The sequence below is a fragment of the Bubalus bubalis genome, chromosome 13 (genome assembly GCF_019923935.1).
Source record: "Bubalus bubalis isolate 160015118507 breed Murrah chromosome 13, NDDB_SH_1, whole genome shotgun sequence".
NCBI lineage: Eukaryota > Metazoa > Chordata > Mammalia > Artiodactyla > Bovidae > Bubalus > Bubalus bubalis.
Genome location: NC_059169.1, coordinates 78499838 through 78522356, shown reverse-complemented (window position 1 = coordinate 78522356; position 22519 = coordinate 78499838). Strand labels below are relative to the sequence as shown.

The 22519-nt window shown below is 51.8% G+C and overlaps 2 protein-coding genes across 4 annotated transcripts; one reads left to right on the top strand and one right to left on the bottom strand.

Annotated features, from left to right (window-relative positions):
- Positions 1-13541: 13541 nt before the first annotated feature.
- On the bottom strand, positions 13542-17293 carry LOC123328852. Its single transcript, XM_044926870.2, has 2 exons — positions 17157-17293; positions 13542-14873 (listed from the first exon to the last, which is right to left on the bottom strand). The coding sequence occupies exon 2, from the start codon at positions 14236-14238 to the stop codon at positions 13543-13545; it is 696 nt and encodes a 231-aa protein (XP_044782805.2). The 5' UTR covers positions 14239-14873; positions 17157-17293; the 3' UTR covers position 13542.
- On the top strand, positions 14922-20654 carry PCDH8 (protocadherin 8). Of its 3 annotated transcripts, XR_006543857.2 has the most exons (4): positions 14922-18530; positions 18671-18824; positions 19024-19231; positions 19687-19824. XR_006543857.2 is itself a non-coding variant. In XM_025263058.3 (3 exons), exons 1-3 carry the CDS (start codon positions 16197-16199, stop codon positions 20061-20063), a joined length of 3213 nt encoding a protein of 1070 aa, XP_025118843.2. In that variant the 5' UTR covers positions 14940-16196; the 3' UTR covers positions 20064-20654. The 3 variants fall into 3 exon arrangements, 2 of the variants coding, with proteins under 2 accessions (XP_025118843.2, XP_025118844.2); XM_025263058.3 differs by having other exon boundaries at positions 14940-18824; positions 19687-20654; XM_025263059.3 differs by lacking the exon at positions 18671-18824 and having other exon boundaries at positions 14941-18530; positions 19687-20654.
- The last annotated feature ends 1865 nt before the right edge of the window (positions 20655-22519 follow it).

Genomic DNA, 22519 nt, shown 5'->3' with positions numbered 1-22519 from the left:
GGGAATCTTCCTGACCCAGGGATCAAACTCAGTTCTCCTGCATTGCAGGTGGATTCTTTACCATCTGAGCTACCAGAGAAGCCCAGCTAAGGTTTAAGGGTTGTATTATTGAGGCAGAAGAGGTAAAGGGATGTGAGACTTTGATTTGCCAACTCACCCTTCAGGGATATTGTTTGTGCCTCAACTCAGGACCTGAACAAAGATAGGCTGATCAGCCTTCTTGGCCCCCATCCCTGGTCCACGGACTGATTCTGGCCCCTGGGTGTTTGCTCTGAGACAGGGCAGAAGGCATGGAAAGAGGCCTGCATGAAGTCAATCCCCTGGAAGAGCTGCCCAACTGGCTTCTGAGCCACTGCTGATTCCGCCTGGACTTTACAGAGAGGGTCCCCTCTTGCGGCAGGTGACCGAGACCCAGACTCTTACATCAGTCATATGGGAGGAACAGCTTTAAAAAGGAGAGGAACTGAGAGGTGCAGGCAGAAATAGCTAGAGATGCAAGAGAGAGGCCTGGAGACAGCTTTAAGGTGGGTGTAAAACTCTGTACACAAATACAGGTGTGAACGATCTCTTCTGTTTTCTTCTTTAAATTCAGCTCTAAAACACCGTCCTCCTGAACTGGTGAGTAGCTCCCTGAGGTCAGAATCGGGTGTCCTCGGCAATTCAAGCAGAAGTCCCTCTGGCTTCTGCAGGCATCGCTCACATCAGTGAGTCACATCAGTTTCAGTAGGACATCGGAGAAGGCACTGGCTGGAAAAGTACCCCCACTCCAGTACTCTTGCCTGGAAAACCCCATGGACGGAGGAGCCTGGTGGGCTGCAGTCCATGGGGTCGCTAAGAGTCGGACACGGCTGAGCGACTTCACTTTCACTCTTCACTTTCCTTCATTGGAGAAGGAAATGGCAACCCACTCCAGTGTTCTTGCTTGGAGAATCCCAGGGACAGGGGAGCCTGGTGGGCTGCCATCTATGGGGTCGCACAGAGTCGGACACGACTGAAGCAGCTTAGCAGCAGCAGCAGCAGCAGGACATCAGACACTGGGACATCAGCTAGTCCCTTCCTTCAGGTGAGACTGGGAGACCCAGAGGGCCAGCCTCTCCTTGCCCGCCATGGAGTGATCCCCTCCCAAGGGCCTGGCCACCTGTTTGTTTGCTATCAGAGGGACAACTCCAAAGGCACCCCCATCCACACCCCCCAAACCTACCCCTCTCTTTCCTCTCTGGCTCTTCAAGCAGCTTCTATTTTCTGCCCTGGTTTGAACCTCACAATCAAGGAAATACCACGATCTTGACCACTTGTTTGAACAGAAAGTAGTAAGAAAAAGTGTGAGTGTGTGTTCCTCACCATCAGTAGTGTCTGACTCTTTGGGACCCCGAGGAAAGAGTAAAACTTGGTTTGTAGAGAGACAGTGATGGCCAGGTTTAACATCTGTGTTTTAGTATCTTCCTTAGGCCGTATGTAGACCATTTGCATGTCGTTGTGGATCCCATTAGGTCTTCACCCCAGGCTGGATGTCCTGCGGGTGTGTGACTGTGTGAGGCGGAATGATGGAGGTCCAGGGGAGCGGCGGGCAGCTCGAGCGCCCCCTGGAGGCATGTCTGCAAATGGTCTGGACTTGCTCGGAGTGTGTGTGTGCGTGTGTGTGTGTGTGTGTGTGTGTGTGTGTGTGTACGCGCGCTCAGTCGCTCAGTTACATTTAAGCCTATCCTAAAACAGTCATTTGTGTTTCAGGTCCTTGTTGTCAACAGAAATTGATGACTGCTAAGTGGTAAATATCCAGACACCATTGATAGATGGGGCTGGATCTCAACCTGTGGAGTATACAGCCAGTACACACCAAGAAAAGCCATGCCAGCTGTTAAAAGACTGAAATCCACTACACAAATGGGTAAAAATCCACTGCTGTGAACTTCCGAGGGTGCCCCTATCCTCTTCCCAGTGACCCCACCGTTAGCAATTAAAGAAAGAGTCCTTGTCTGCTCAGCCAGAAGCCTGTAGATCCTGCTCCCAGGCTGAGGCCAGGGTCCATTCTGATTGGTCAGATGCCAGATATTTTGAAATCGCCCTAGATGAGAATGTTTTGAAGAGGGAGAAACATGAGGCAAGGGGAAGGATCACTTCTGGGGTCACCATGCACAGTTGTGCAGGCTGTTCACTGTACAAGTTCTCCTGACTGAGGTAGCCAACTGTGAACTGAATTAAAGCCTGTGCTCTGCTCACCAAACCATGTGCCCTGACATGGGCCTGCATCTGTCCAAAGAAAGGAGGGCCTTTTTCTCCTCTGCACAAAGGCGCTGTGTGTTCTAGCAGCCGGCTCACTTCAGAAGCTGCTGTGTTTCAATCATCCAGGCCTGAGTGGAAGAGGCCTGACCTTGGGGGTGCTATAGGCCAGGGAGTCAGAAGGAGACACAAGAGAATTTTGGAGCAGAACAAAACCCTTCAAAAAGATGATGGTTGCAGAGAATAAAGGAGTGCGAACATATACAAACCTGATTCCTACCTGGGGGACTGAAAGACTGTTTACAACAGAGAGAATGATGGGGGAAAAAGAACCAGCTGGAGAAGTGACATGGTAGCTTTGCTTCCTCCTGCTCTCTGGGAGATCATAGCTGGGCATCCAGACAAGATGCCCAACCAAAACACACAGAGGAATGCTCAGGAGAGGGGTCAAGGCTGGCGATGGAAAAGCTGAGGTCTTCACATGTGAAAACCTCAAAGACACCCCCAGGAGGACAAAGGGACCAAAGGAGCAGATGTTTCTGGAGAGCGAGATGATGGTCAAGTTGGGGTGTAACTCCATATACTAGAAAGTGCACCTTTAGAACTGAATTTCACCGTTTCCCTTCCCATGAACCAGCTGGGAGCCCTTGCAGACATTATTTAATTTCTCTGAGCCTCAGTTTCTTTGAAATTTGTCATAATAATATCTGCTTTATAGAGCAGTTGAATTAAATTAAGTATGTGAACTGCCTCGCACAATATGTGGCACGAAACAAGTGTTCCACACTGTAACCATTATTAGAAATATGACTGCTATTATTATCGAGGGCTGCATTCTAAGTCTTGGGAATACCTACAGAGCAGGACAGGACACACAGAGCCAGCCAGGACATATATAAAAGGACGCGCAATAAGGGACAAACATTCCGAGACGTGTGCAGGACTGGGTCCCATTCTCCAAGAGATGAGATTTAATGCATGACGGTGATCTTGATAAATGGCATGTAATATGAGCTTATCTAGGAATGAAATAGAATCACATCTAAGCTGGGTTTGGCATCAAGAGAGCTGAGAAGTGGTGACCCCGGAGAAAACCTGATGAAGAAAACAGATGCTGATGACCAAGGCCAGATCCTGGAACTGCCTTGAAGATCCCGGAGCTGACAAGGGATGAATGGGAGGCAGCCAGCCCTGCCCCAGGGAGCTGGAATCCATCTGCATGTTCTCAGGAAAGAGGGGTCAAATGTTTCCAGGTATGGAACCCGGAGCAGGTAGAACGAGCAGGCCATCCTTCCAGTCTGGAACTGAGGCACTGCATCGGTGGCATCCCAACTTCCTGGGAGCGCTGTCCAAGGCCCAGCCGCCTCTGGTCCTGGCCTGAGCAGACTTGAGATGTCATGTCATGGTGGGGTTGAACCTCAGATACCGGGTCTGCCCTGACCACCTCTCCCAATCCACACTTATTAACCAGGAGTCTTCGGTATATGTGTGGGAGTAGGGCGATGAAGGACATCTGTTTCATTTATTCATTCCAACACAGATTCATCGGTGACCTCTTTATGCCACACGCTAAGGATAAAGCAGTGAGCAACCCCCTGTCTGATGCCTGTCTGGCCTCTAGCTCCTCCATCCCCAGCTGAGCAGATCTGTGCCTGCCTTCCCTTTACCTGCCCCCTACCTCTTGGAGCAAAGGCACCAAAATCCTTCCCATGGACTTCAGCTCTAACCTCTCTCCTGCCTTTCAGCAGTTGTCCAACTACTTCCCTGCCTCCATCATCTCCTGCTCACTACATCTGTCTGTAAAACCAGCCCAGCATCCCGTTAGTTTAAGCCTCCCCACCAGTGCTAGGACTTAATGTACACAATGCTTTACTGTTGGTGAAGGGCTTCTGTGTTCCTTATATTGCATGAACCCTCGCCTCAACTCTGAGATCAGCGGGAATTACCCACTTCATTTAACAAATTCAGAAACAAAATGCTTAGGCCAGGATACCAGCATCCTGGCTCCTCAAATTCTCTACATTCTAACTTAAAATAATGTATTCTTTTATGTATTACTTATAGCTCACCTGGGCTTCCCAGGTGGCGCTAGTGGTAAAGAACCCTCCTGCCAATGCAGAAGACGTAAGAGACTCAGGTTCGATCCCTGGGTCAGGAAGATCCCCTGGAGGCAAAAATGGCAACCCACTCCAGTATTCTTGCCTGGGAAATCCCATGGACAGGGGAGGCTGGCAGGCTACAGTCCATGGGATTGCAAAGAGTCGGACACGACTGAAGCAACTTAGCACGCGTGCTAACTTCACCCACTTCCAAAAAAGATGTGACTATTATATTATTCATCTCTAAAAGGAGATATTTTATTTTCTGGGTCTTTTAGATATTGACAAGTAGAGTTTTGGAAGTACACAGTGGCAGTTATCCCTGCCCTATGTTTATTCCCAAGTCCAAAGTCTGGCCTAAAATAGCCCCTCTTTCTCACAAGGAGCTCCCTGAGCCAATGCCTCACTTTTCCCCTCATGTTGGTTTATTTATTTGGCTGTGCCAGGCCTTGGTTGCAGCATGTGCAATCTAGTTCCCTGACCAGGGATCGAACCTGGGCCCACTGCTTTGGGAGCGCAGAGTCTTAGCCACTGGACCTCCAGGGCAGTCCCTCTTCCCCTTTCTTAACTGAGCTCTTAGAACCTGATCTTCTTTCCTGGGCATTTAGCTCTATTGTCATCATATATCACCATGCTATCATTTTAGTATCACTATTTATTACTAACCCATCACACTGAGGGTGTGCAATGGCACAGTTGTCCTCCCCACTAACCATTAACCTCTCTTATACCCCAGGGCCTCGCACTAAAGACGGCACCACACTCATGACCTAAATTCTCCTGGTTCAGTTCTTCCTAAAAATCATTCATGACCCCCTCTTTATTGACAACCCTGCAAAATAAAAAATCCTTCATTCTCCAAGGTTTCCCAGAGTGCCCACACCCACATTCATGTTGTGCTCTGCATTTCTTTGCCTGTCCTGTCCACATGACCACAACCCCCAAAAGGCAAATGGTTTAACCCAACTGTTAAGCCCGCAGTAGAGCATACTTCCACACTCTGAAAGTTGCTTAGTAAAATGTTTTTGATCCTGGTAGTCAGTTGATGGTGGTAAAAGTAAAAGCCATTAGGACTGTGATTAATGAAGATACTTATATGCAAGTTTCCCCAAGCACCAGTGAGAGGACGTGTAATTCCATTACCAATACTCAATCTTTCACTCTGGGGGGATTTCCTCACTAATTAGTCTGAAGCTGTAATTTAGCCTATACTTTAAGGAATGTGTCACACGAGGACACTTCTAATTTATTTCTGACCTTCCTTGAATTTAGAGGCACATATGCCTTTGACTGGCATTTCTCCCAACTGCTATTTTCTTGCTACAAAAAAAAAAAAAGTAATAATTGTCCAATACTTGAGAAAGGGAGACCAGCTCAGCGTATGTACCCTGGCACTCAGCCTGTCTAAAGGTTTTGTCCAGCCCTCTTGCTGTTCCTTCAAGCCTGCCATCTAATAACCATGCAGGCTGAGATCTGTACGAGATTACAGGGTCTTTGAAATGAAAGAGGAAATGTAAGCCGAAGTGAAGTGCGGCACACCTGGGTGGAAATTTTAAGAGCCAATGCACAATTTGCTGGATTCCTTCTTCCTTCTGCCATGTCATGGAGAAAGTTCCAGATGGCAGCTTCTCCTTCAGTCTGGGTCCCCAAGGAAAGACAACAAATCCCCCAGCCTTACTGAGATGGATATGGAGAGTAAGCAAGAAACATACCTGAGGTTTTAAGTCACTAAGATGTGGGGGGCTGCTTGTTGATGAAGCGTAACCTAGCCCATCCTGACTGCTACAGTTATCCCCAGTTAAGGAACTCCCATCACAGACTTCAACAAGTTATATTTTGCTATTGCCCCCTGAATTTCCTCCTGGAAGCCTACCTCTTCACTTGACCTCAGTCAGCAGCCTTTCTCATCCCTATAGATTCTACATCTCCTTGGCACCATAATCCCCCTCCAAAAATGTCTACTCATGACAGTCCACTCCTGGAAAAAGCCACTCCAGTCCTCCTCTTCCAGAAGTCCAGCAAAAGCCTCCACAGGGTTTGATGGAAAGGTGTATAATCCATCGCACACCCTACATTGTTCCTTCCCCCTAGCTCCCAGCCCTGAAGGGTCCAGGGCCCGGCAGGGCCCCCCGGCCACGCAGGGAACAGGAGTCACCCAGTCGCCATGTCTTGACAGCTTGTCACATTATTTTGCTCTGTGGGAGCTCTGATCCCTCCATCCAATCCCTCCATAGACCATGGGCCTCTATACAAGTCCCTGCAGGCAAAGCAAAGCAAGATTGATGCCCTGCAAACGGCCAGCCATGCCCAGGAGGGCTCTGGGTTCAATGCATGGAGCGGCCCATTCTTCCCCACCTCAGGTTCCCACATTGGACGCCAAAGCCGGAGCTCAGAGCCAGGACAGCAAGAATTCAACCTTTATTCATCCTGGAACACAAACAAGCCACCACACTCCCCTAACCACCCTGGCCCCCTCACCTCCCCTCCTCAAGGTCTCTCTAAAGGCCCTGGGCCTTCTTGAACTAACCAGTGAGTCACAGTGCCCTTTGCACAGAGGAGCTGGGATCAAGAGAGGATTCTGAAAGGTTGGGGAAGAAATATACTCATTTCCACACTGGCTGCAGAGCCCCCCATCTCTTAATCGCACTCCCACCAGTGTTCTTCTTTCTCCTCTGTGCTCAGTCATGTCTGACTCTGCGACCCCATGGACTGTAGCCCTGCAGGCTCTTCTGCCCATGGGATTCTCCAGGCAAGAATACTGGAGTGGGTTGCCATGCCCTCCTCCAGGAGATCTTCCCAACCCAGGAATCCAACCTCTGTCTCCTTTCTTGTGTCTCCTGCATTGCAGGTGGATTCTTTACCGCTGAGTTATAGGGGAAGCCCTTCTTTCCCCACTAGTCCCTGTTAAAGCAAATTGTGTATGAGCCCTGAGCCTGAGTTAGGCTGATAAAGAACACAAATTAGTGTTAATGCCCCTGGTCATATGCATCCCAGTTCCTGCAGTTAAAAGCCACCAATGGGTTTAGACCCAAGAGCAGAGTGCTGGGGACCATCAAGCAGTACATATAAGAATGACTTCATCTAAATTCCCTGAGAGATTTCATAGACCAAAGCACCTCTGAAGGACAAAAAGACAACTGTAAAATTACCTGAAAATAAATGCTTCTAAAGTGTTCAGAAAGAATCCAGGGTGAGGGGGACAAGGAGGCCGATAACTAATCCATCAGCTCATTTTTTTTTTTTTTGATCCCACCTCTAGACTTTTTTTTTTTTCCCAAGGCCTCAGCCTGTCACCATGCAGTTTATCAGCTGTCACTCCATCTCAATTCTGGGTGACATGAGATCAATGGCCTAAAACTGCTCTCAGATCTGCAGAGAAATTTATAACACCAGGCTCTGCCATATCCTGTCTGGGCCGGGGTCCCAGGGCTCTGAGGGAGAGGCCGACTTTATTTCCATTTCAAAAGTGGATTGTGACCCACTTGGAGCCAGAGAGTTCAAGCCATCAGATGCAAAGGAAGGCCTGAGTCAGAAGTCTTGCACACTTACACTCACCAAACAATGACTTTGAGGAACAGAAAAAAAAAAAAGACTAGTCAATGATTAAAATTCTCTCTGCCTGGATAAGGCTCTAGCTTCCTGCTTAATTTCTTTGGGGATTTATTAATACCAAAAGCTAAAATTTGCAGCAACATGTTTTAGACTCCAAAAGCAATTAGTTCATCTCATCTATCTAACTGCAGAATTCTTGTGCATGATTTGAGCAGAGATTTATGGGGGTTTTGCTTCTCATGGAAGGTTCTTTTGGTTCTCTATAACCTTTCTTTTCCATCATAAACTCTGTAATTGGTTTTAATTTGGTCTCAAAGTGGCCAGGCTTCCCTGGTGTCTCAGATGATAAAGAATCCATCTGCAATGCAAGTTACCTGAGTCGGGAAGATCCCCTGGAGAAAGAAATGGCAACCCACTCCAGTATTCTTGCCTGGAGAATCCCATGGGCAGAGGAGCCTGGCGGGCTATAGTCCATGGGGTCGCAGAGTCAGAAATGACTGAGCGACCAACACTTTCACTTTACAAAGTGCCCATGAACCAGAAACAAGATCCCAGGAGCCCAAGTCATATCCCATACCCCATATTTTCTAACCAAAGGGTTCCAGAGAAAAAAAATTTTTTTTCATTTTGGCCACACCAAGTGACATGCAGAACCTTAGTTCCCCAACCCATGGGTGTGATCAAACCCATGGCCCCTGCATTGGGAGCTCTGGCTGAGAGTTAACCACTGGACCTTCAGGGAAGTCCTTCCATGGAAATTCCAAATCCTTCCCCCCATAGGAAATCCTGGGGTGATAAGGGGGAAGCCAGCTCTCTTCCCTCAACCTCACCCCAAGATATGGCCAGCTATAGAACCACTCCATGCCCACCACCATTTGGCAGGACAGATGCCCAACAGAAGGCACACTGAGGGGACTCCGGACTTGCCCCTGGCTAAACCCAGAGAAACCTCAGCTTTCTGAGCAAAAAGAAAACCCTCCCTCTCACTTCTGTCTACCTGCCTTCTGCTTGCAACCAGACATCCAAGAGGAGGTCCCCAGAGGAACTGTATTCTGCGGAGGACCAGTCATGGCTGGAGCTTCACCAACCAGCTCCTCCCACACTGCTGACCTTGGCAACCTCTGACTCATCAAGAAGGCAGCACTGAACCATCGGGAGTCACAGTCCTTTGGCTGAACGCACACAGCAGGCGCCATCTCAGCCCATGCCTCCCTGTGTGAGTCTCATGGGAATCCACTGGAACACTGACCCCCAGTCCACAAGAGCAACTCAAGACAGTGGCCCTTCACCGTCCTCCCAGACCAAAGTCCACCAGTTTAGGCTTATTGCTCCCTTCCCTGCCTCTCCTTCCCTCTCCCTTTGCTCTAGTGACCCCAGTGATCTCAGGGGTGACATCTTTCAACAGCCCCCCATTGCCTTAAGAATAAAAGTGACATTCCTTAACGTGGCGTGTGACGCACCTGTACACCCGTCCTGGCTTTCTTCACCCCTCTGCTGTACCCCAGCCCCTCATGGCCCCCTGCACTCCAGCCCTCCGACCCTCATGCCTCTGAGTTTGCTGTTCCTTTGGCAAGAAGTCTCATTCACCTCCACTCTTCTTCCTCCCTTTCTACCCTTTAGCTAATTTCTACTTATCCTTCAAATTTCAGTTTAAACGTCCCCTCCTCCAGGAAGCTTTCCCTGAGTGCCTCCAGTTCCCAGGGCAGTAAGCCCCGCCCCCTTGCCCTGGGCTCATCCAGCAGGAAGTGGGCACCTGCGTGTGACCATGTATTCCACCCTGCAGGGACTGTGCACAGCACCTGGGGTCAGCGGCTGCCCTTCTCACCCCCGTTCTGTCTCCTGCCTCTTGTCTCTCCTCTGCCTCTGGACTGGGCAGCAGTTTCTATCATTTCTTTTCTTCTTTTTCTAAATAACCTTTATATTGAAACCATTTCAATTTACAGGAAAATGGTGATGATAGTGCAGAGAGTTCCCCTCAACTCCACACCCGGTTTCCCCTGTTATTAACATCTTACACTGGTATGGTACAACGGTCACAATTCATGAACCATGCTGATACATTGTTATTATCTGAAGCCCATCCTTTATTCAGATTTCCTTGGTCTTTCCCTGATGTCCTCGCTGTTGTTGTTCTGGGATGCTCCATTGCATTCAGTTACCATGCCTCCTGTCCTGTTTCTCTTAAGAGGGACAGCTTCTCAGACTTCCCTTGTTTTTGATGACCTTGTCAGTTTCGAGGAGTCCTGGTAGAGTATTTTGAAGGATATCCTTCAATTTGTGTTTGCCTGATGTTTTTCTTATAATTAGACCAGGATTCTGTGTTCTGGAGGCCAAACGCCATTTTCATTATATCTTATCAAGGGTACATACTACACACATGATCTGTCTGCGTTGATGCTGACCCTGATCTTGTGGAGGAAGTAATGTGCGTCTGCTTTCTGCATGTAAAGTCCCTCTTTCTCCCTCCTGTCCTCTTAGGAGGGACGTGCACAGCTCACAGCTGAGGATGGGGGCTTCTTCTCAGCCTCCTAGAAGGGAGAGTATCTACAGAAACTACATGAAAGATTGGTCTCTTCTCTCCCATTTACTGATATCACCGTGGATCATTTGTTTACTTTTTAAAGTCCTTGGCCCCATAGCACATACCACAGCATCTGGTACTGAGTGAGTTCTCCATAGGGTTTGTTGAGAGAATGAGGGTATATGAAGCCAGTGATCTGGGTCCCTTCGAAATTCTTATGCTGAAACCCTAGGTTCTAATACCACAGAATGCGGTGATATTTGGAGCCTGGGCCTTTAGAAAGGTTTTTCAGGTCAAATGAGGTCATAAGGGTGGGTCCTAATCCAATATGACAGGTGTCCCCTGTAAGAAGAGGAAGAGATACTAAGCAAGTGCACACGGAGAAAAGACCCGGTGAGGCTCCGCAAGCGAGGAGAGAGGCCTCAGGAGGAAGCAGTCCCACCTGCACCTTGATCTTGGCCTTCCAGCTTCCGGAACTGTTAGGAAATAAATCTCTGTTGTTTAAGCCGTGCAACCTGTAACATCTGTTAGGGCAGCCCTAGGAGACTAACAGAAGGGAACCACAGGATCAGACATCGTATCAGCTCCTCGTGAGTCATGGGAGGTCACCTCATGCTTCTGGGCATCCTAGGAGGGGTAGTCCTTTGGAATATTCCTGCCCCCCTCCCCAAATTATGGGTCACCGTCCATTAAATATTTGTACCTGTAAGTGGTTTCAGTGATGATACAAAGTTTCTGTGGAAATCTGTGGTGAAAAGTTTACAGAAAACTCCTTTTTTGCCACCATCTGATCTCTTAAATCAGAGAATAAGGTACCAAAAGATTTTGAAATGACATGAGGGCTCAAAAGTTACTTGAAGCCTCAGTGACCATCTTTTTCCTTCTGGGGGATCTGTACACCTACTACTATGTCTACTATTAGATCCAGAAAGGGGTCCAGGGTCGGGGACAAGAAACCAAGGCAATGTAAATAGGAAATGGGAGAGGTTTTATTTTTCTCTATTTTCTGAACAAATCCCTCACCTATAAGAGACTTAAAATTATATGGCCTATGATTTTTCTTCCCTTTTGCTTTAAAAAGAGATAATAACTAACATCATCAGGGTTTCCTAAGCACCTGATACGATATTATCTTACATAGTCCTTAAGACAATCTTGAAAGTGAAAGTGAAGTTGCTCAGTCGTGTCCGACTCTTTGCCACCCCGTGGACTGTAGCCCACCAGGCTCCTCTGTCCATGGGATTCTCCAGGCAAGACTACTAGAGTGGGTTGCCATTTCCTTCTCCAGGGGATCTTCCCAACCCAAGGATCGAACCCAGGTCTCCTGCATTGCAGGCAGATGGTTTATCCTCTGAGCCACCAGGGAAGCCCTAAGACAGTCTTACAAGATACTGTTATCCCCATTTTGCAGATGAAGCAACTAAGATACAGAAAGATCAACTAACTTGCCCAGAGCCACACAGCAAATCAATAGTAATGTTCATATTCGAACCTAAGCAGGATGATTGCAGAGCCTGCAGTCAGCAGCCATGTTTTGTTTCTTTTCAGGTTAAGTGGGTATCCCAGAGCATCCTGACACACAGAACACACAAAAGGATGAGTGGCCCAGGACCTGGGAGTGGTCTAGGGTTTGTGAGCATCTGGCACTGGGATCAATCCAAAATCAAAGTTTAAACACCACTTACCTTCACCCCCACCCTGTCTCATTATCTGACTGCTGAGTTTCAACCAGGGCTGTGGAGTGTGTTGCTCTGTGGTTTGGTATAAATGTTGAAATTCACTATGCCAGTTTTGACAGACCAACAAATGTGGGGGGGGGGAATCTTTCTTTAAAATACAAAGTAAGCAGTCGAAGGAAAGAGCTGGTTGCATTTCTAGAAAGCAAACCCCAGTAAAACCCAGCGACTGAGTAATTCTAAGAGATGTCTATAAAGTGTGCTTTAGTTACAAGAATGAATTGGATGCCTCTGAAGAGCTGCCTCTGTTCTCTGTTTGGACAAACACTTTCTGCCAACTTCCCTAGAAGCTTTATCTGATAGAGTGAGCCTGTTGGAAATAGAAACGGTGGGCTCTGGCTTTTTTCTTTTTCTTTTAAGTTAAAAGGTTAAAAAATAACCCCTGTCTCCATCCATCCTTAGAATTACACTTTCCTGCAAAGTTCTTTTCCTGGTAGATATAATCCTAATTAAAAATAAATTACATGCTGTATAGAATTTGAAAGGGAAAAGATAATCCTATTACGTATGAGAGTATATCCCGATTTTCCTTCCCGCTAAACTGTAGGAGATATCAGATCTGGCTGCACCCCCTATTGTCGCGGCTTTGAAAACTTTCCTGGAGCCTTAATCCGTCACGTGACGCCCGTGTCAATCTCGGGGTCTGCACGCGAGTTTCACAAAGCGGGCATTAGGCTAGGTCCCGGGGGCGCAGCTCGGCGGGGCCCGCAATATTTGCATGTCGAGAAAACGCCGGCCATTGTGGGGTCGCGTTTGTTCTCAGGATTGCAAGAGACAGTTGCCGGCTAAATTGCTAAAAGCAGGGGCTCCTTTCAGCCAGTCCCGGCCTTTGGTATGAAAACAAGCGGATTGGAGAGGCTTTGTGGGCCGGTCGGCGTCCGGGGAGGGCGAGCGGCCGCCCCTCCGCCTCCGCCTCCAGCCCCACCTCCCAGGACATTTTGCTTCCCGGGGGAGGTGCGGTAGGCGCTGATGCGCTGTTTTAAATCGTATTTTCATAATCTGGAGGCTGCAGGCGGAGGGTGTCATTCCGCTCGCGTGCCTTCACACCCCCACGGCCGGCTCGGAAAGGCCTCCGCGCGCCCGCCGCGGCAGCTGCTCGCCGCCCTGCTCCCGGCCTCCCGACTCCCGGCTCCGCTCTCCCCGGCGTCGCGGCGATCGAGACCCCTTCCGAGCCGCGAAGGAACCGGCCGCGGATGAGATGCTTTTGGCTCCTATCGTCTCCATACCCCTCCTCCCGCCCCTTGGCTTTTCCTTCTTCTCCCTTGTCCCCGACCCCACCACCTGCACGCCCTTGTTTATTTCAGTCTTCAGAAGGAACATGACGTGCAAGCGCTTTGACTAAAAATATTGGGGAGTTCCCATTCTCCAGCCAAGCCCCAGACACAAATTTAAACAGCGAGCCCTGGGTTCCCGCAGTTCAGCCCTGTACCGAGAGTGCTGGGGGCTCAGCGGGGCGCGGGCGTGGGGTGAGGCTCCCAGCCACTGGCGGCCGGGCTCTGGGCAAGTGTCTACTCACGGGAACCGCTGGAGACATCTTTTCTCCGTGACTCGGGCCCCAGTGCCCTCTCCATCCGCCCCCGACCAACCCCCTCCCCCTGTTCCTGGCTCTGCCGCCCCGCAGCAGCCCGGGGCGGATCGGAACTCTCCGGGTTACGAGGGGAGAGGCCGCTGTCCTGCCGCCGAGTTCTGAATCTGCTAGCTTGGCGTCCGTGCCGGCCGGGAAGGGGGCGAGGAGCGAGCGCGAGATCCCGGGAGTGCCAGAGGTCACCAGCAGGCCCCCAGGCCGGGGTGGGAGCCCTGCGGGCTCGGGGAGAAGCCGGGAAGGGGTTTTAGTGTGCATCCTCTCCGAGAAATCTCTCCAGGGCCGGAGCAGAGAGAGAGCGAGCGAGCAAGCTACCAACTGGCAGTGGGAAGGGGAAAAATGCAAGAGAAAGCTGGAAATCGGGCTCCGGTAGGGGGCGTCGCGCTTTCCGCGTCCCTGCGCGGCTGCGTCGCCGATGCATGCTAAAACCTCTTCGCTTTTGGCGTTCCTAGGCCAGCAGGACGGGGCAGCTGGGGAAGGGAATCGAGAGGCACGATCGCTCTGCACGGTCCGGGGCACAGGGCACCCCATCTAAGTCTCAAGAGCTTTTACGAGGCCTGGGGCTGCATTTTTTTGCTCTCGGGCAACTCCAGAGCCCCGCCCCCGTCACCCTCACTGCCCACCGAGCTCCTCGGTCTCCCTGCTCTGGGAAGACTCCTGTATCTCTTCTGAAAAGACCCCAGATACATCCCCTCGGGTTTAGGGGGAAGGAAAACACAGATAGGATGTCAGCAGGACTATAATCAGGATTCAGAAAAACGTTTACAAACTCCAGTCTGCTTATCAAGTCTTTCGCCTTGGAAAAAATAGAGAAAGAAAACTCCCTGTGGGTGACTTTTGTTTTTAACCTCTTGTCCTTCATGTGTATTTGCACACCCTGCTCAATAAATCTCTCCAATAAGCATCAGTAAGAATCTGTCTTGTGGGTGACTGGAGGCCCATCTCCCAGATCTTCGGGGGTGCCGGGGGTGGGGGGATACCTGCGGGTGCAGCGTACGCCTGGGGCCAGCCGGGGGGCGCCCCGCCCAGCTCAGAGCTGGCAAAGCCAAAACTCCACACTTTCACAGGCAGATGGTTAAGTTTCCCCCAGGTTCGTGCCAGGTTTCAGCGTCCTGCTGTGATTTTGTTCTTCTGGAACGGGATGAGTATTGCTTCCCAGAGTGGCCCTATTAGAACAGAAAGAAAATCCTCTAAATAGGCGGAACAAGGCATCAGGAGGGAGAGTTCTCTAAATGCTCTTTAATACGAGCTGGGTATTGTGTGGAATTCAGCGCCCATCACCGTTTAGCAGGAGAGTTATGGCAGTGATTGGGGATGAATAGAGGAACATAATGGATACATGTGGCGTTTGCTCATTATATTCAAGTTAGCCCAACTCCGCTGTGGAAACTGTTCAACTTTCTCTCCCCTTAGCTTGTCACAGTTAAATAATACAGACATTGGGGCCTCCAATGGGATCGCCTGCCACGCCATTCTATTTCCACTACTAACGAGGGCTTCATAAGCCTTTGATACAGTCTGATCTTTGAAACCTTTCCAAATCTCCTGAAGCTTATGCTAAATCCTATTTGGAACTTTTTTTTTTCCTTGCCTGCTAGCGCCCAGGGCTTAAGAAAGCCATTTGGACAGTGACATGCATACTAACACGTCTCAGATCTCTTTTCTGAAAAGAAAGGGGCAGCTCCGATCACCGGGGCTCACACGAGCAAAACACAATTGCGTACACAAATTTGAATAAAATCAATTTCCCCTTATTCTTCGAGCTCCTCAATCTAGAGGCTATTTCCGAGCGTCGTGGGAAGTTGGGAAAGAAGGTGAACTGAGCCTCAGCCGGCAGAGCAAGTCTGAAGAGAGAGGGGGAGCCGCGAACGATTTCAAACCCTCTGGGGTGAAAAAAAAAAAATACAGAGTGGGTGTGGGGTCTCAAGCCACGAGGGCGAAATCCCAGTGCGATTGCTCTCTGTTCAAGCGGCCGGTACAGGAGGGCACAACTAACAGAACCATCCGCTCCTGTAACGCCGGCGACCTGTGCCAACTCCTCTGCACGCAGAGCGCTGACGGGAGATGAAAAAAGCCAAAGGAGTTAAAGAAACAAAGGAAAAGATTCTCTATTTTCCCTTTCTTGTTTTCCCCTCTAAGCCCCTCCGCGGTAAAGGGATCTTCAGGGGCTGGCGTAGCGGCGGCGCTAGAGCCAGGCCGCCATTGGCTGCCCAGCTCGGGTGATTTGCATTTCGGCGGCTATAAAAACGGAGGCGGCTCACAGCCGTGCAGCTCCAGCCCGAAGAGGGAAGGGGAAGGTGCTGAGTGTGGGCGGGATCCACGCGTCCTCCGAGCCCGCCGGAGCCTCTGAGCTGCAGCCTGCAGACTTCTCCTGCACACGGCTCGCAAAAAAAGCGTGCACTCGGGAGCTTGGGGCTCACGCCTGGACCTGCAAACCACAGAGGAAATCGCTCGCTCAGCGTTTTGGAATAGCGCTTGGAGCTGGCGGCATGAGTCCAGCCAGGCGCGGGGGCAGCCCCTGCCTTTTCCCCTTGCAGCTCTTCAGCCTCTGCTGGGTGCTCTCGGTGGCCCAGAGCAAGACTGTGAGATACAGCACCTTCGAGGAGGATGCCCCCGGCACGGTCATCGGGACCCTGGCCGAAGACCTGCATATGAAAGTGTCCGGAGACACAAGCTTCCGCCTGATGAAGCAGTTCAACAGCTCGCTGATCCGAGTGCGCGAGGGCGACGGGCAGCTGACCGTCGGGGACGCGGGCCTGGACCGAGAGCGGCTGTGCGGCCAGGCCCCTCAGTGCGTGCTGGCCTTCGACGTGGTCAGCTTCTCCCAGGAGCAGTTCCGGCTGGTGCACGTGGAGGTGTCGGTGAGGGACATCAACGACCATGCTCCGCGCTTCCCCCGGGCCCAGATTCCCGTGGAGGTGTCCGAGGGCGCGGCTGTGGGCACGCGCATCCCCCTGGAGGTGCCCGTGGACGAGGACGTGGGCGCCAACGGGCTGCAAAGCGTGCGCCTGGCAGAGCCCCACAGCCCCTTCCGCGTGGAGCTGCAGACGCGCGCGGACGGTGCCCAGTGCGCCGACTTGGTGCTGCTGCAGGAGCTGGACCGCGAGAGCCAGGCCACTTACAGCCTGGGGCTGGTGGCCCAGGACGGCGGCCGCCCGCCGCGCTCCGCCACGGCCGCCCTCAGCGTGCGCGTGCTGGACGCCAACGACCACAGCCCGGCCTTCCCGCAGGGTGCCGTGGCGGAAGTGGAGCTGGCTGAGGACGCGCCGGTGGGCTCGCTCCTGCTAGACCTGGACGCGGCGGACCCCGACGAGGGCCCCAACGGCGACGTGGTGTTCGCCTTCGGGGCCCGCACCCCGCCCGAGGCGCGCCGCCTCTTCCGCCTGGACCCGCGCTCCGGCCGCCTCACCCTGGCGGGGCCCGTGGACTACGAGCGCCAGGACACTTACGAACTGGACGTGCGGGCGCAGGACCGCGGCCCCGGGCCCCGCGCCGCCACCTGCAAGGTTATCGTGCGCCTGCGCGACGTCAATGACAACGCTCCGGACATCTCCATCACCCCGCTGGCCGCCCCGGGCGCGCCTGCTGCCTCGCCCTTCCCCGCCGCCGCCGCCGCTCTTGGGGGAGCGGAGGCCACCTCGTCGACCGGGCCTGGGACGCCGGAGGCGGGCGCCGTCTCGCTGGTGCCGGAGGGGGCGGCGCGCGAGAGCCTGGTGGCGCTGGTCAGCACCTCGGACAGGGACTCGGGAGCCAACGGGCAGGTGCGTTGCGCCCTCTACGGGCACGAGCACTTCCGGCTGCAGCCGGCCTACGCAGGCAGCTACCTGGTGGTGACCGCGGCGTCCCTGGACCGCGAGCGCATCTCCGAGTACAACCTGACGCTGGTGGCCGAGGACCGCGGCGCGCCCCCGCTGCGCACAGTGCGGCCCTACACGGTGCGCGTGGGCGACGAGAACGACAACGCGCCGCTCTTCACACGGCCAGTCTATGAGGTGTCAGTGCGCGAGAACAACCCGCCCGGGGCCTACTTGGCCACGGTGGCCGCCAGGGACCCGGACCTGGGCCGCAACGGCCAGGTCACCTACCGGCTGCTGGAGGCCGAGGTGGGCCGGGCTGGGGGCGCCGTGTCCACCTACGTCTCCGTGGACCCAGCGACAGGGGCCATCTACGCGCTGCGCAGCTTCGACTACGAGACGCTTCGCCAGCTCGACGTGCGCATCCAGGCGAGCGACGGGGGCTCCCCTCAGCTCTCCAGCAGTGCCCTGGTGCAAGTGCGGGTGCTGGACCAGAACGACCACGCCCCGATCCTGGTGCACCCGGCGCCCGCCAACGGTTCCCTGGAAGTGGCGGTCCCCGGGCGCACAGCGAAGGACACGGCGGTGGCGCGCGTGCAGGCCCGGGACGCAGACGAGGGTGCCAACGGGGAGCTGGCTTTCGACCTGCTGCAGCAGGAGCCGCGAGAAGCCTTCGCCATCGGCCGCCGCACCGGGGAGATCGTGCTCACCGGCGACCTCTCTCAGGAGCCGCCCGGCCGAGTCTTCCGGGCGCTGCTGGTCATATCCGACGGCGGTCGCCCCCCACTCTCCACCACCGCCACCGTCAGCTTCGTGGTGACGGCGGGCGGCGGACGCGGGCTGGCGTCGCCGGCAGGCGCGGGGAACCCGGAGCGCTCTCGCCCGCCCGGCTCGCGGCTCGCGACGTCGGGGCCGGCGCTGCAGTGGGACACGCCGCTGATCATCATCATCGTGCTGGCCGGGAGCTGCACGTTGCTGCTGGCCGCCATCATCGCCATCGCCACCACCTGCAACCGCCGCAAGAAGGAGGTGCGCAAAGGGGGGCCCCGCCGGGAAGAGCGGCCCGGGGCGGCGGGCGGCGTAGCCTCGGCTCCCGGCTCCCCGGAGGAGGCCGCTCGGGGAGCCGGGCCCAGGCCCAACATGTTCGACGTGCTCACCTTCCCTGGCAGCGGCAAAGCGCCCTTTGGCAGCCCCGCGGCCGACGCGCCCCCGCCCGCGGTCGCCGCCGCGGCCGAAGTGCCGGGCTCGGAGGGCGGCGGTGCCACCGGGGAAAGCGCCTGTCACTTCGAGGGGCAGCAGCGGCTCCGCGGCGCGCACGCCGAGGTGAGGCCTTCCTTCGGCCGGGCGCCGCGCTCGGTGCTCCGCGGACAGGCTGGGGGAAGGGACTGGAAGGGCCTGGGGGTGCGTGAGCGGGAGACGCCTAACCTGTCGCACTTGTGTTTTGTTTTGTTTTTTTTTTTTGTTTTGTTTTGTTTTCTGTCCAACCCTCACCCCTGCTTGCTGTCCGCATCCCTGGCTGCAGCCCTACGGCGCCTCCCCCGGCTTCGGCAAGGAGCCGGCGCCCCCTGTGGCTGTCTGGAAGGGACATTCCTTCAACACCATCTCCGGCCGGGAAGCGGAGAAGTTCAGCGGCAAAGACAGCGGGAAAGGGGACAGTGATTTCAACGACAGCGATTCCGACATCAGCGGGGACGCTCTGAAGAAGGACCTCATCAACCACATGCAGAGCGGTGAGGGCTCCTCCTTCACGCCGGGTTCAGCGCGCCCTCCCCCCGCCCCACCCTTGCTTTTCGCCGGGGTCTCTCTTCTGCATTTCGGTTCCCAGACCCCCGATCCCCCGTCCCCGTATTTTTCTGTCCTTGAGTTCCGGTTTCCAGCCTGCCTCAAACGGCGAATACCAAAATGCCACGTTGAGACAGCGCCACCGCCTAAATAAACCCCTCATCCTATTAGGTTATTAGCTGAGAAGGGGGATTCTTTTATTTATTTATTTATTGCTTCCCTAAAGCGTAGGTAGGTTCGTATAAAGGTGGCCTTACAGGAAACAGGGTTCATTTCAGATCTAGAACCAGGGCGTTCATTTTCTTACACGCTTCTCTTCTCAGCCGCCCTGCCCCTGACCGTTCCTGTAACCTCAGTAACCATCGTGCTTGTGTTTCTCCCTTGTGTTTCTCTTTTCTGTTAGGCTTGTGGGCCTGCACCGCGGAGTGTAAGATCCTGGGCCACTCTGACCGCTGCTGGAGCCCCTCCTGCGCTGGAGGGCCCAGTACACACGCCTCGACTCACCCCCCAGCCCAGATGTCAACCTTCTGCAAGAGCACGTCCCTGCCCCGGGATCCTCTGCGCAGAGACAGTTACTACCAGGCCCAGCTGCCCAAGACCGTGGGACTGCAGAGCGTCTACGAGAAGGTGCTGCACAGAGACTATGACAGAACAGCCACTCTGCTCTCCCCACCTCGGCCAGGGAGGCTCCCAGACTTGCAGGAGATCGGGGTGCCCTTGTATCAGTCCCCCCCTGGCAGGTACCTGTCCCCAAAGAAGGAAGCCAATGAAAATGTGTAAACCCATGCTGCATGTTGTCACTCATACACAGGTCACTCCAGAGACGTCCTAAGTTATTGACCGGTTTCAGTGTTGTATATAGAAATATGCAAGATGTGCCTTAAAATGAAGTTGTTGGAAGCTATTTCCAATCACATTGGTACTGTTTGGTATTTGCAAACAAAAATGTAGTTAATGTAATTTTTATGAAATGTGTGCAGTATTTAATTTTTTCTTATCATGCTATTGACTTTCATTTCCCTTGCGGCTTGCCATTTTCTTAGTGTTTTTAACCTGTACATGGTGTAATGTAATGTTTGTATATAATGAAATTTTGTTATATTTTTATATAATAAAAGCTAAAGTGGAAGTTATTGCCAAAGGAACTGTCTGTTAGACAAAAAAAAAAAAAATATGTTGGGATTACTTAATGGAAATTTATCTTTCACCTGAAACAACCTTGTGTTTGAGAAGTTTTGCCTGGCCAAGTATAACTTGTATATCTTGAGTCTGTGGTAGATTTCAAGTTCAATTGTTATTTAATTACATTTGGTTTTCTGTAAACCGTGTCACTTATAAGCACAGTAATAAAGGATTTGTCATGTGTTTGAAGAATCTGCTAATTGCTTTTCCTACAGTTGCCTACAGTCAGGCTTTCACAAATAATCTGAGTAGCAGAATTAAACTTTTTTTCAAGTACTAATTATTTGGGCATTATTAGTGTTCACAGCAACATTAAACCTGTGGGATTTCAAGTATTGGCATCTCAGTCAAGTATATTGGTTGCTTTTGTAAAACAAATGCCTTTCCATATACATCAGGCATGCTATAAAATTCCTGCCGTCATTTATTTACTCAACAAATGTTTATGGAGCATCTACTAAAAAGTGGAGGAAAACTGAGTTTGGACTGTTCTTTCACTAATTAAACAAACCTCTGTAAAGCTTTTACTAACTGCTGTAGCTTCTAAGAACTGGGGTTTAAGATTAAGATGAGAGAGTCCCAAGAAGCTCTTAGCTTAAATATTAAGGATTTTAATATCAAAAAGAAACTCAAACTTATGGGTGAAATGATGCTTGGGATGTGTTTTAAAATATTCTAGAAGAAAGCACAAGGCTACGTGAAACAAGATGGAAAACATATTGGTCATGGCCAGTGCTAGCTTGGGTTTATGTGAGTGTGACGGGAGAAACTTATACTAAACTATTTGTGTATTTGTGTTTGAAAATGTATGTAATGAAGGTTTTTAAACACACACACACACTAAAGACTTATACCTGTCTTATACTCTGTGCATTCATTTTATTAGAAATTAATAATGAGAGCTAACATTTCCCGAATGAGCTTTTATTCAAGTGGCTGCTGCTGCTAAGTCTCTTCAGTCATGTCCGACTCTGTGCGACCCCATAGATGGCAGCCCACCAGGCTCCCCCGTCCCTGGGATTCTCCAGGCAAGAACACTGGAGTGGGTTGCCATCTCCTTCCCCAATGCATGAAAGTGAAAAGTGAAAGTGAAGTCGCTCAGTCGTGTCTGACTCTTTAGCAGCCCACCAGGCTCCTCCGTCCATGGGATTTTCCAGGCAAGAATACTGGAGTGGGGTGCCATTGCCTTCTCTGTTATATGAGTGGCGCTCCTTACAAAGATCCTCTGCACGAATTATCTCATTTAATCCTCAAACATCCCCCATAAGATGGGAACTATCATTATTTACAAACAAGGAATCAGGGACACAATTTAGGTAAAACACCCAAAAGTCACAAAGCTAGTAAGTGGCCAGGATAAGATTTAACCAATATTATTCAAGGCAAGAAAATAAAATGAAAGAATGAATTTTTTTTTCTTTTTAACTTGAAAGAAACAAAGAGTTAAGTAGAACAGCCCCAATGCTTTGCCTTTACTGCCTGATTATTGTTTAGCGCTTTATATTTGTGAAGTGCCTGTGTTCCTTTATTACTAATAATAGAGAGTGAGGCGCTGTAATGAATAGTGGAGCCCTCAAAGCTGCCTGTTGAAGTCATAATTGAAACCAATGGTGGCTCCTAGCTGAACAGCAGGGTGGGCGCTCACAAGCGCCTCACTCCCCATGGCCTGTGCAGAGTTCAGTGGTTTCTGCTGGCAGTTGAGCTGAAAATGCACCTGACGAGCTCAAACAGCCCAGACAGACCTCAGCTCCTGGAACAAAATGCTGGATGTGGCCAGACCCCAGCTAGACCTCCCATTCCAACATCTGAAGCTTTCTTCTTGAGCCAGTCTCTTCAAATGCAGAGCAGAAAAATGAATAATCCCTCATTAGCAGCCTAAAAGCATCCAATCTCTGAATGCATTTGCCAGCTCTTCTCCTTCAAAAGCAAAATAGTGTCATTGTCATCTTATTTTGTTATCTTATTTTGTGCTCTGCAAACTTGTTTCACTGCCCCCCAGATTTCGTTTTCAAAATCTCTTTGACTTTACTGTCCTATCTTTCCCTAGAGGAATG